This window comes from Hypanus sabinus, unplaced genomic scaffold (assembly GCF_030144855.1).
Source record: "Hypanus sabinus isolate sHypSab1 unplaced genomic scaffold, sHypSab1.hap1 scaffold_559, whole genome shotgun sequence".
Taxonomy (NCBI): Eukaryota; Metazoa; Chordata; class Chondrichthyes; order Myliobatiformes; family Dasyatidae; genus Hypanus; species Hypanus sabinus.
In genome coordinates, this window is record NW_026781420.1 from 66,475 (window position 1) to 80,307 (window position 13,833).

The 13,833-nt window shown below is 46.4% G+C and overlaps 1 protein-coding gene across 1 annotated transcript in view; it reads left to right on the forward strand.

Moving 5' to 3' along the window:
* LOC132389410 (rhodopsin kinase GRK1-like) overlaps positions 1–13,833 on the forward strand; it is a 31,120-nt gene that overhangs the window by 15,566 nt on the left and 1,721 nt on the right. Inside the window, exons 5-6 of the mRNA XM_059961934.1 lie at positions 1,551–1,675; positions 13,331–13,532. Of these exons, the coding sequence (XP_059817917.1) occupies positions 1,551–1,675; positions 13,331–13,532 (327 nt within the window). The remainder of the gene's footprint in view (positions 1–1,550; positions 1,676–13,330; positions 13,533–13,833) is intronic.

Below are 13,833 nucleotides of genomic sequence, written 5' to 3' on the forward strand. Positions count from 1 at the left end.
GGTAATGTGGCCCCGACCTCTGCAGAGAATTGTGATGCCGTCAGGTCTGGCCATGGGTAATGTGGCCCCGACCTCTGCAGAGAATTGTGATGCCGTCAGGTCTGGCCATGGGTAATGTGGCCCCGACCTCTGCAGAGAATTGTGATGCCATCAGGTCTGGCCATGGGTAGTGTGGCCCCGACCTCTGCAGAGAATTGTGATGCCGTCAGGTCTGGGAGGGGAGAGTGTGGCCCCGACCTCTGCAGAGAATTGTGATGCCATCAGGTCTGGCCATGGGTAGTGTGGCCCCGACCTCTGCAGAGAATTGTGATGCCATCAGGTCTGGCCATGGGTAATGTGGCCCCGACCTTTGCAGAGAATTGTGATGCCATCAGGTCTGGGAGGGGAGAGTGTGGCCCCGACCTCTGCAGAGAATTGTGATGCCATCAGGTCTGGCCATGGGTAATGTGGCCCCGACCTCTGCAGAGAATTGTGATGCCATCAGGTCTGGGAGGGGAGAGTGTGGCCCCGACCTCTGCAGAGAATTGTGATGCCATCAGGTCTGGGAGGGGAGAGTGTGGCCCCGACCTCTGCAGAGAATTGTGATGCCATCAGGTCTGGGAGGGGAGAGTGTGGCCCCGACCTCTGCAGAGAATTGTGATTCCATCAGGCCTGGCCATGGGTAATGTGGGCCCCGACCTCTGCAGAGAATTGTGATGCCTCCAGGTCTGGGAGGGGAGAGTGTGGCCCCGACCTTTGCAGAGAATTGTGATGCCATCAGGTCTGGGAGGGGAGAGTGTGGCCCCGACCTTTACAGAGAATTGTGATGCCATCAGGTCTGGGAGGGGAGAGTGTGGTCCCGACCTCTGCAGAGAATTGTGATGCCATCAGGTCTGGGAGGGGAGAGTGTGGCCCCGACCTCTGCAGAGAATTGTGATGCCTCCAGGTCTGGGAGGGGTGAGTGTGGCCCCGACCTTTGCAGAGAATTGTGATGCCTCCTAGGTCTGGGAGGGGAGAGTGTGGCCCCGACCTCTGCAGAGAATTGTGATGCCATCAGGTCTGGGAGGGGAGAGTGTGGGCCCTGACCTCTGCAGAGAATTGTGATTCCATCAGGTCTGGGAGGGGAGAGTGTGGCCCCGACCTCTGCAGAGAATTGTGATGCCTCCAGGTCTGGGAGGGGAGAGTGTGGCCCCGACCTCTGCAGAGAATTGCGATGCCTCCAGGTCTGGGAGGGGAGAGTGTGGCCCCGACCTCTGCAGAGAATTGTGATGCCTCCAGGTCTGGGAGGGGAGAGTGTGGCCCCGACCTTTGCAGAGAATTGTGATTCCATCAGGTCTGGGAGGGGAGAGTGTGGCCCCGACCTCTGCAGAGAATTGTGATGCCATCAGGCCTGGCCATGGGTAATGTGGGCCCTGACCTCTGCAGGAGGCGCGATGCCTTCAAGTCTGAGGGTGACAGTGCAAACAATGACAATACTGGGCTGATGTCTGTGGAATTTTGCTGTGCAACAATGGACATGCTCCCTCCCACACTCCCTCGGGTCACTGACTCTCTCCATGTCTCTTCCACAGGTTTCATGGCCCCAGAGATGCTGAAAGGAGAACCATACAGCTTCTCTGTGGACTACTTTACGCTCGGGGTCACGCTGTACGAGATGGTGGCGGCGAAGGGGCCCTTCAGGACCCGTGGGGAGAAGGTTGGACCAGAGGCTGGACAATGACCTGGGCGGCGGGCCCTGTATCTCAGTGTGAGAAACAGGCTGGAATCAGACACAGACGTTTATATACAGCGTCTGTAAAGAGTATCCACCCCCTTCCACATCTTATTGCTTTACAGCATTGAATCTAAATTGATTTGCAAAAAAATTGATTGCATATGTATTATGACACCCCCGTTAATATGACACACCCGTCAATATGACACACCTGTTAATACGATATACCCGTTAATACGACATACCCGTGAATATAACACACCTGTTAATACGACGTACCTGTTAATATGACATACCCGTCAATATGACACACCTGTTAATATGACACACCCGTTAATACGATATACCCGTTAATATGACATATCTGTTAATACGACACACCTGTTAATACGACATACCCGTCAATATGACACACCCGTTAATACGATATACCCGTTAATACAACACACCTGTTAATATGACACACCTGTTAATACGATATACCCGTTAATATGACACACCTGTTAATACGACACACCCGTTAATACGATATACCCGTTAATACAACACACCTGTTAATACGACACACCTGTTAATACGATATACCCGTTAATATGACACACCCGTTAATATGATATACCCGTTAATGCAACATACCCGTTAATACGACTCACCCATTAATACGACATACCTGTTAATACGACACACCTGTTAATATGACACGCCCGTTAATATGACATACCAGTTAATACGACACACCTGTTAATACGATATACCCGTTAATACAACACACCCATTAATACGACACACCTGTTAATACGACACTCCTGTTAATATGACACGCCCGTTAATACGACACACCTGTTAATACGATATACCCGTTAATATGACACACCCGTTAATATGATATACCCGTTAATACGACATACCCATTAATACGACACACCCGTTAATACGATATACCCGTTAATACGACATACCCGTCAATATGACACACCTGTTAATATGATATACCCATTAATACAACATACCCGTTAATATGACATACCCGTCAATATGACACACCCATTAATACGATATACCCGTTAATATGACACACCTGTTAATATGATACATCATTTGTCACTGGTGCAGCCAAATGGTTTTAGAAGTCACATAATTAATTAAATGGAGATCACCATGTGCAGTCAAGTTGTTTCAATCTATTGTAGTAAAAATACACCCCGATCTGGAAGGTCCAACTTTATTGTTTAATATTATGATTAATGATATTTTCTCCGAGACAGGCACTATGGTGGGTAAATCACTTTTTGCAGATGACGGAGCTTTATGGATCAGAGGTAAAAATTTCAATTTAACTGCATTTAGGATGCAATTAGTAATTAATAAGGTCAAACAATGGCAGATAGATGGGAATTAAGTTTTCGGTAGCTAAAACACAAGTTCTATGTTTTACAAAGCAGATCAATAAACCTGCACTCAATTTGAAATTGTACAGTGAAAGTGTCAGATTTCCTGGTACGTGGCTGGATAGTAAGCACCGCATCAAAAAGATAGCTGACAAATATAAAGGGGTGTCTATGTGGTTATTTTCGGGCTGTTATATGAATATTTCTGTTGGTTATATATATGTGTTCAATTAGATCAGTACTTGATTATGGCTGTGTGGCTTACGGATCAGCTTCATCTTCAAATTTAAAATGTTTGGAAGTGACACAAGCTCAGGCTTTAAGATTGTTGTGGTGCAGTAAGGTCGTCTCCTGTTTCAGCTTGAAATGGGACACTTAACCTTTCCAGTTGCAGAGGATGAAGTCGGGTTAACTTGAGGGGGCAGAGGAATGATCACCCTGTGAGAAGTGCATTGGAAGGCTGCTGGGAACATCACAAGAAGAGTGTTTTTAGTTCTGTGTGGCTGGGTTCTCATCAGACTAGTTGATTTTAGGTTGGATGATTTAATGAAATCCAAGGAACCTGATATGCCCGAGAGTCTGTTGGTTCATCGGTACCTTAAGGAGAATTATTGTGATATGTTAACCATCTTTACTGATGGATCAAATGATAATTTAGCTGGCGATGTTGGTGTGGCTGTTTTTGTGCCTGAATTACAGGTAACAATAAAGAAATGTCTTACTGACCATTTATCAGTGTATACTGCAGAATTGGTTGTAATCATTTTGGGCTTACAGTGGATGGAGGAAAACTGTCCTGCAAAGTTATCACGAGGAAATCTGCAGATGCTGGAAATTCAAACAACAACACACACAAAATGCTGGTGGAACACAGCAGGCCAGGCAGCATCTATAGGGAGAAGCGCTGTCGTCGTTTCGGGCCGAGACCCTTTGTCAGGACTGCAAAGTTATAATTTGTTCAGATTCTTTTTTGGCTCTGACTGGTCTTAAAACAGGTCATTCTAGTAGCATGTCTGATTTACTGCTGGAAGCTCTTCAAACTTTATTTCATATTCAAAGTATTGGTCTACATGTCCTCTTCTTATGTGTTCCAGCACATAGAAATGAGTGGGTTGATTGTTTGGCCAAAAAGGCTGTTAAAAGTTTGTCTGTGGATATAGACCTTCCATTTGGCCAATCAGAAGCTAAGGGGTTGACGGGGCTAAGAATTAAGGGATTATGGCAAGACCTGTGGGATAATGGCACAAGGGGAGACACCTTTACAGAATACATAAAGCTGTTGCATTGAAGGGAGAAGGGGGTAAGACAACGAAGGAATTATATTGATTTGACTTAGATTTGACATACTGTGCTTAGTTATTCCTTATACCTTGTAGGAAAGCATTATTCTGAATTGTGTAGGTTTTTTCATCATTATGAAACAGATGAACACTTTATTTTACAATGTGAAGCATACAAGGTTGAAAGAAAGCAAATGCAGGCTGCACTGCTAGCTTTGGGGATTGACAGTTTTCATTTAAAAACTGTACTAAGTTATGGAAGTGACTTTAACTTAATTCACAATATTGTCTTTAATTATTTAAAATCTATAGGTCTTTTGTGGTAATGTAGTTTTCAGTTGATAAAGAATTAGCTCCCTACACCACACTCCAGTCCAGTTGGTGGCAGTAGTGCACCTTTAGTTGGACTGACAACTGCCATTAAGAGTCAGCAGAAGTTCCAACTGCCGGTGAGTCAGTATCCTGGCAAAAACTACACCATGAAGTCAAAAGAACACCACAAGCAACTCTGCAAAAAGTTATTGAAAAGCAAAAGTCAGGTGATGGATTTCCAAGTCACTGAATATCCCCTGGAGTACAGTTAAGTCAATCATCAAAAATGGAAAGAATATGGCACAGCTGTGAATCTGCCCAGAGCAGGCCGTCCTCAAAAACTGTGACCGTGCAAGAAGGGAATTCATGAGAGAGGCCACTGAGAGACCTATGGCAACTCTGGAGGGGTTATAAACTTCAGTGGATGAGATGGGAGAGACTGTCGCCCGGGTGCTTGACCAGCTTTATGGGAGAGTGGCAAAGAGAAAGCCACTGTTGGAAAAAACTCATATGAAGTCACAGCTAGAGTTTGCCAGAAGGCATATGGGAGACTCTGAAGTCTGCTTGAAGAGGGTTCTGTGGTCTGATGAAACCACAATTAAGCTTTTTGGCCATCAGAGTAAACATTATGTTTCTAACGAACAAACACGAGGAAATCTGCAGATGCTGGAACTTCAAACCACACACACAAAATGCTGGTGGAACACAGCAGGCCAGGCAGCATCTATAAGTAGAAGCGCTGTCGACATTTTGGGCCGAGACCCTTCGTCAGGACTAACTGAAAGGAAAGATACTAAGAGATTTGAAAGTAGTGGGGGGAGGGGGAAATGCGAAATGATAGACCGGAGGGGGTGGGGTGAAGCTGAGAGCTGGAAAGGTGATTGGCGAAAACGATACAGAGCTGGAGAAGGGAGAGGGTCATGGGACGGGAGGCCTCGGGAGAAAGAAAGAGGGAGGGAGCACCAGAGGGAGATGGAGAACAGGCAGAGTGATGGGCAGAGAGAGAGAGAGAAAAAACAAACAACTAAATATGTCAGGGATGGGGTAAGAAGGGGAGGAGGGACATTAACGGAAGTTAGAGAAGTCAATGTTCATGCCATCAAGTTGGAGGCTACCCAGCCGGTATATAAGGTGTTGTTCCTCCAACCTGAGTTTGGATTCATCTTGACAGTAGAGGAGGCCATGGATAGACATATCAGAATGGGAATGGGACGTGGAATTAAAATGTGTGGCCACTGGGAGATCCTGCTTTCTCTGGCGGACAGAGCGTAGGTGTTCAGCGAAACGGTCTCCCAGTCTGTGTCGGGTCTCACCAATATATAAAAGGCCACACCGGGAGCACCGGATGCAGTATACCACACCAGCCGACTCACAGGTGAAGTGTTGCCTCACCTGGAAGGACTGTCTGGGGCCCTGAATGGTGGTGAGGGAGGAAGTGTAAGGGCAGGTGTAGCACTTGTTCCGCTTACAAGGATAAGTGCCAGGAGAGAGATCGGTGGGAAGCGATGGGGGGGACGAGTGGACAAGAGAATCGTGTAGGGAGCGATCCCTGCGAAAAGCAGAAAGGGGGGGGAGGGAAAAATGTGCTTGGTAGTGGGATCCCGTTGGAGGTGGCGGAAGTTACGGAGAATTATATGTTGGACCTGGAGGCTGGTGGGGTGGTAGGTGAGGACAAGGGGAACCCTATCCTAAGTGGGGTGGCGGGCGGATAGGGTGAGGGCAGTTGTGTGGGAAATGGGAGAGATGCGTTTGAGAGCAGAGTTGATGGTGGAAGAAGGGAAGCTCCTTTGTTTAAAAAAGGAAGACATCTCCTTCGTTCTGGAATGAAAAGCCTCATCCTGAGAGCAGATGCGGTGGAGACGGAGGAATTGTGAGAAGTGGATAGCCTTTTTGCAAGAGACAGGGTCGGAACAGGAATAGTCCAGGTGGCTGTTAGAGTCTGTAGGCTTATAGTAGATATCAGTAGATAAGCCGTCTCCAGAGATCGAGACGGAAAGATCAAGAAAGGGGAGGAAGGTGTCAGAAATGGACCAGGTAAATTTGAGGGTGGGGTGAAAGTTGGAGGCAAAGTTAATGAAGTCAACGAGCTCAGCATGCGTGCAGGAGGCAGCGCCAATATGGTCGTCGATGTAGCGAAGGAAAAGAGGGGGACGGATACCCGTATAGACTTGGAACATGGACTGTTCCACAAAGCCAACAAAAAGACAGGCATAACTGGGACCCATGTGGGTTTGGAGGAAGTGGGAGGAGCCAAAGGAGAAATTATTGAGAGTAAGAACTAATTCTGCTAGACGGAAGAGAGTGGAGGTAGAGGGGAATTGGTTATGTCTGGAATCCAAAAAGAAGCGAAGTGCTTTGAGACCGTCCGAGTAGGGGATGGAGGTATATAGGGACTGGATGTCCATGGTGAAAATAAGGCGGTGGGGGCCAGGGAACTTAAAATCATTGAAAAAATTATGAAAACATTATGTTTGCTATTTTGTCATCAAAGACACGCCATCCCTACAGTGAAGCATGGTGGTGGCTGCATCATTCTGTGGGGATGCTTCCCTGCATCAGGCCCTGGAAGGCTTGTGAAGGTAGGAGGTAAAATGAATGAGCAAAACTACCGCAAAATCCTGGAGGAAAACCTGATGCACTCTTTTTTTATTTATTCACTCATCACCAGCTAAGCCAACATTTATTGCCCATCCCTAGTTGCCCTTGAGAAGGTGGTGATGAGCTGCCTTCTTGAATCGCTGCAGTCCCTGAGGTCAGCTGAGAAGATCATCGGGGTCTCTCCTCCCGCCATCCCGACATTTACACCACACGCTGCATCTGCAAAGCAAACAGCATTATGAAGGACCCCACGCACCCCTCATACAATCTCTTCTCCATCCAGCCGTCTGGGAAAAAACATTCCGGCTCTCACGACCAGACTTTGTAACAGTTTCTTCCCCGAAGCTATCAGACTCCTCAATACCCAGAGCCTGGACTGACACCTTACTGCCCTTTTGTCCTGTTTATTATTTATTGTAATGCCTGCACTGTTTTTGTGCACTTTATGCAGTCCTGTGTAGGTCTGTAGTCTAGTGTAGCTTTCTCTGTTTTTTTTTGTGTAGTTCAGTCTAGTTTTTGTACTGTGTCATGTAACACCTTGGTCCTGAAAAACGTTGTCTCATTTTTACTATGTACTGTACCAGCAGTTATGGTCGAAATGACAATAAAAGTGACGACTTGAGGTACACCCACAGTGCTGTTAGGGAGGGAATTTTGACCCATTGACAATGAAGGAACGGCAATATGTTTCTAAGCCAGAATGGTGAGTGACTTGGAGGGGGATTTCCAAGTGGTGGTGTTCCTAGTTACCAGCTGTTCTCGTCCTAGATGGTAGTGGTTGTGGGTCTGGAAGTTGCTGCCTTATGAACTCTGGTGTGTTGTTGCGGTGTATCTTGGCGATAGTACACACTGCTTCAACTGTTCATTGATAGTGGAGGGATTGGATGCTTGAGGAAGGGGCTGCCTTGTACTGGATGGTGTCAAGCTTCTTGCATGTTCACTCATCCAGGCGGGTGGTGAGTATTCCATTACACTCCTGACCTGAGGCTTGTAGATGGTGGACAGGCTTTAGAGAGTCAGGAGGTGAGTTACACCCTGCATGGTTCTTAGCCTTTGACCTGTTCTGGTAGTCACGTTGTTTATATGGCTAAACCAGTTCAGTTACAAGTCATTAGTAACCTTCAGGATGTTGATAGTAGGGGATTCAGTGATGGTGATGCCACTGAATATAAACGGACGATGGTTAGAACCTCTCTTGTTGGAGATGGTTATTACCTGGCTTGAATGTTACTTTCTACTTGTCAGCCCAGGTCTGGATATTGTCCAGGTCCTGCTGCATTTGGGAACGAACTGCTTCACCATCTGAGGAGTCACAAATGGTGCAGAACATTGTGCAGTCATCTGCGAACATCCTCACTTCTGACCTAATGATGGAATTGATGAAGCAGCTGAAGACAGTTGGTCCTCGGACACTTTCCTGAGGAACTCCTGCAGTGATGTCCTGAGGATGAGGTGACTGAATTCCCACCACCACAACCATCTTCCTCTGTGTCAGGTATGATTCCAGCCAGTGGAGGGTTTTCCCCTAATTCCCACTGACTCCATTTTAGCTCGGGCACATAAATGCCATACTGTCAAATGTTGCCTTGATATCGAGGGCTATCACTGTCTGCACTGTGAGCAGTTTTGTAAAGAAGAATGGGGAAAAACTGCAGTGTCCAGATGTGCAAAGCTGATAGAGACCCATCCACAGTCTCAAGGCTGTAGTTGCTGCCAAAGGTGCATCTATTAAATACTGATTTGAAGGGGGTGAGTAATTATGCAGTCAATACTTTGTAATTATAATAAATTTAGACCAATTTGTAGAATTTTGTTTTCACTTTGACATTAAAGAGTCTTTTCTGTCGATCAGTGTCAAAACCAAAACAAATTAAATGCACTGAGATTCAATGTTGTAAAACAATAAAACATGAATGCCTTGGGAAAATCAAATGTAAAGAACAAAAGGATAAGATGTGAGAGAATAGGGCCTATCAAGTGTGACAGTGGAAAAGTGTGTACGGAACCAGACGAAATAGTGGAAGTACTTAACGAACACTTTGCTTCAGTATTCGCTACGGAAAAGGATCTTAGTGATTGTAGGGATGACTTGCAGCGGACTGAAAAGCCTGAGCATGTAGATATTAAGGAAGAGGATGTGCTGGAGCTTTTGGAAAGCAGCAAGTTGGATGAGTCACCAGGACTACAAAATGTACCCCAGGCTACTGAGGGAGGCGAGGGAGGAGATTGCTGAGCCTCTGGAGATGATCTTTGCATCATCAATGAGGACGGGAGAGGTTCCGGAGGATTGGAGGGTTGTGGATGTTGTTCCTTTATTCAAGAAAGGGAGTAGAGATAGCCTAGGAAATTATAGACCAGTGAGTCTTACTTCAGTGGTTGGTAATTTGATGGAGAAGATCCTGAGAGGCAGGATTTATGAATATTTGAAGAGGTATAATATGATCAGGAGTAGTCAGCATGGCTTTGTCAAAGGCAGGTCATGCCTTACGAGCCTGATCAAATTTTTTTGAGGATGTGACTAAACACATTGATGAAGGAAGAGCAGTAGATGTAGTGTATATGGATTTCAGCAGGGCATTTGATGAGGTACCCCATGCAAGGCTTATTGAGAAAGTAAGGAGGCATGGGATCCAAGGGGACATTGCTTTGTGGATCCAGAACTGGCTTGCCCATAGAAGGCAAAGAATGCTTGTAGATGGGTCATATTCTGCATGGAGGTCAGTGACCAGTGGTGTGCCTCAGGGATCTGTTCTGGGACCCTTACTCTTCGTGATTTTTATAAATGACCTGGATGAGGAAGTGGAGGGATGGGTTAGTAAATTTGCTGATGACACAGAGGTTGGAGGTGTTGTGGATAGTGTGGAGGGCTGTCATAGGCTGCAACAGGACATTGACAGGATGCAAAACTGGGCTGAGAAGAGGCAGATGGAGTTCAACCTGGATAAGTGGTTCATTTTGGTAGGTCAAATATGACGGCAGAATATAGTATTAATGGTAAGACTCTTGGCAGTATGGAGGATCAGAGGGATCTTGGGGTCTGAGTCCATAGGACACTCAAAGCAGGTTGACTCTGTGTTAAGAAGGCGTATGGTGCATTGGCCTTTATCAACCATGGGATTGAGCTTAGGAGCCGAGAGGTAAAGTTGCAGCTATATAGGAGCCTGGTCAGACCCCACTTGGAGTACTGTGCTCAGTTCTGGTTGCCTCACCACAGGAAGGATGTGGAAGCCATAGAAAGGGTGCAGAGGAGATTTACAAGGATGTTGCCTGGATTGGGGAGCATGCCTTATGAGAATAGGCTGAGTGAACTCGGCTTTTTCTCCTTGGAGTGATGGATGAGAGGCAACTTGATAGAGGTGTATAAGATGATGAGAGGCATTGATCGTGTGGATAGTCAGAGGCTTTTCTCCAGGGCTGAAGTGGCTAGAATGAGAGGGCATAATTTTAAGGTGCTTGGAAGCAGGTACAGAGGAGATGTCATGGGCAAGTTTTTTTTACACAGACAGTGGTGAGTGCGTGGAATGGGCTGCCGGTGGCGGTGGTGGAGGTGGAAACGATAGGGTCATTTAAGAGACTCCTGGATGGCTACATGGAGCTTAGAAAAACAGAGGGCTGTGGGTAAAGCCGAGGTAGTTCTAAGGTAGGGACATGTTCCGCACAGCTTTGTGGGCCAAAGGGCCTGTATTGTGCTGTATACAGGATTATGGGTAAAGCCGAGGTAGTTCTAAAGTTGGGACATGTTCATCACAGCTTTGTGGGCCAAAGGGCCTGTATTGTGCTTTATGTTTTCCATGTTTCTATGAAAACTTCCAAGGGGGTGAATATTTTTTAAAGGCACTCTATATAATAATAGATTCCTGGGAATTGGTTTCAGGCTGGGGTCTCACTAGGGGTTCAGGGGAGTTTATATATAGAATAACAGATCACTGGGAGTGACTTATAGGCTTGGATTTAACCCTGGGGTTCTAGGGTTATATGTAGAATAACAGATCCCTGGGAGGGGTTACAGGCTGGAATTTAATCCAGATGTGAGGAGGGGGGGTTATATATAGAATAACAGATCCCTGGGAGGGGTTACAGGCTGGAATTTAATCCAGGTGTGAGGAGGGGGGGTTATATATAGAATAATAGATCCCTGGGAGGGGTTACAGGCTGGAATTTAATCCAGATGTGAGGAGGGGGGGTTATATATAGAATAATAGATCCCTGGGAGGGGTTACAGGCTGGAATTTAATCCAGATGTGAGGAGGGGGGGTTATATATAGAATAATAGATCCCTGGGAGGGGTTACAGGCTGGAATTTAATCCAGATGTGAGGAGGGGGGGTTATATATAGAATAATAGATCCCTGGGAGGGGTTACAGGCTGGAATTTAATCCAGATGTGAGGAGGGGGGGTTATATATAGAGTAATAGATCCCTGGGAGGGGTTACAGGCTGGAATTTAATCCAGATGTGAGGAGGGGGGGTTATATATAGAATAATAGATCCCTGGGAGGGGTTACAGGCTGGAATTTAATCCAGATGTGAGGAGGGGGGGGTTATATATAGAATAATAGATCCCTGGGAGGGGTTACAGGCTGGAATTTAATCCAGGGATTTTTGGGGTTTATATATAGAATGACAGATCCCCGGGAGTGGGTTACAGGCTGGAATTTATATATAGAATAATAGATCCCTGGGAGGGGTTACAGGCTGGAATTTAATACAGATGTGAGGAGGGGGGGTTATATATAGAATAATAGATCCCTGGGAGGGGTTACAGGCTGGAATTTAATCCAGGTGTGAGGAGGGGGGGTTATATATAGAATAATAGATCCCTGGGAGGGGTTACAGGCTGGAATTTAATCCAGATGTGAGGGGGGGGGGTTATATATAGAGTAATAGATCCCTGGGAGGGGTTACAGGCTGGAATTTAATCCAGATGTGAGGAGGGGGGGTTATATATAGAATAATAGATCCCTGGGAGGGGTTACAGGCTGGAATTTAATCCAGGTGTGAGGAGGGGGGGTTATATATAGAATAATAGATCCCTGGGAGGGGTTACAGGCTGGAATTTAATCCAGATGTGAGGAGGGGGGGTTATATATAGAGTAATAGATCCCTGGGAGGGGTTACAGGCTGGAATTTAATCCAGATGTGAGGAGGGGGGGTTATATATAGAATAATAGATCCCTGGGAGGGGTTACAGGCTGGAATTTAATCCAGATGTGAGGAGGGGGGGTTATATATAGAATAATAGATCCCTGGGAGGGGTTACAGGCTGGAATTTAATCCAGATTTGAGGAGGGGGGGTTATATATAGAATAATAGATCCCTGGGAGGGGTTACAGGCTGGAATTTAATCCAGGGATTTTTGGGGTTTATATATAGAATGACAGATCCCCGGGAGAGGGTTACAGGCTGGAATTTATATATAGAATAATAGATCCCTGGGAGGGGTTACAGGCTAAAATCTAACACTGGGGATTTGGCACGTGTATATAGAGTAACAGATCCCTGGAAGTGGGTTACAAGCTGGGATCTAATTCCAGAAAGCCACGTAATTTCTACATAGAATCACAGATGCCCAAGAGTGGGTAAATGGCTGGAATTTAATTCAGGGGTTTGGTGCGGGGAGGGGTCATATTGGAGGCCAGCTTGGGAGTGTAGTGGTTAGCACAACATATTACAGTACCAGCAACCTGGGTCAAATTTCCGTTGCTGCATGTAAGGAGTTTGTACGTTCTCCCCGTTACCACATGGGTTTCCTCCAACTGCTCTAGTTTCCTCCCATGGTTCAATGACGTCTGGTTGGTAAGTTAATTGATCATTGTAAACTATCCTGTGATTAGGAGGCTGCTGGGTGGCATGGCTGGGCCTATTCTGTGATGTACCTCAATAAATAAATAAATAAACATAAAACAATAGGTTCCCAGGAGTGGGATCTAATCCCGTCATAAGTGGGAATTTTTCATATAATGGCTCTTTGGCAGTGAGTAACAGGCTGGGTTGGGTGAGGTGGGGGTCCCAGGGGATAGTGTGGGCACTGCAGACACTGACACCACCCTCTCCTGTCAGGTGGAGAACCAGGAAGTGACACGGAGAATCCTGAACGATGTAGTGCAGTACCCCCTCTCGTTTAGTGGGGAGTGCAAGTCTCTGTGCGAGGCGCTGATGGCCAAAGATGTGTCCGAGCGGCTCGGCTTCAAGGATGGGAACTGCTCCGAGGTGAAGAACCAGCCCTTCTTCAGCACCATCAACTGGGTTAGACTGGAAGCAGGTAACTGAGAGAGCATCCCACTACCATAGGGGCTTTTCAGAGGGAGGGAGGGAGGTAGGTATTTTCTGTTGAGCATCCCGAGGGTCTGTATTGAGGGAGGGTCACCCTGTGGTACGGACAGTGGTGTGTGAGCTCTCGGAAAAAAATGTCAATTTATTTTGGAAATAAATTGTGAAGAACTGTGACGAGGGAGGGTCAGTGCTGGAGTTTCATCACACAGACTTCCTACCTGTATGGAGGAGACTCCTATCCTTTCTCTCTTCCAAGAACTGCTCTTTGAAAGTCTGCTAAGTGCTGTGAC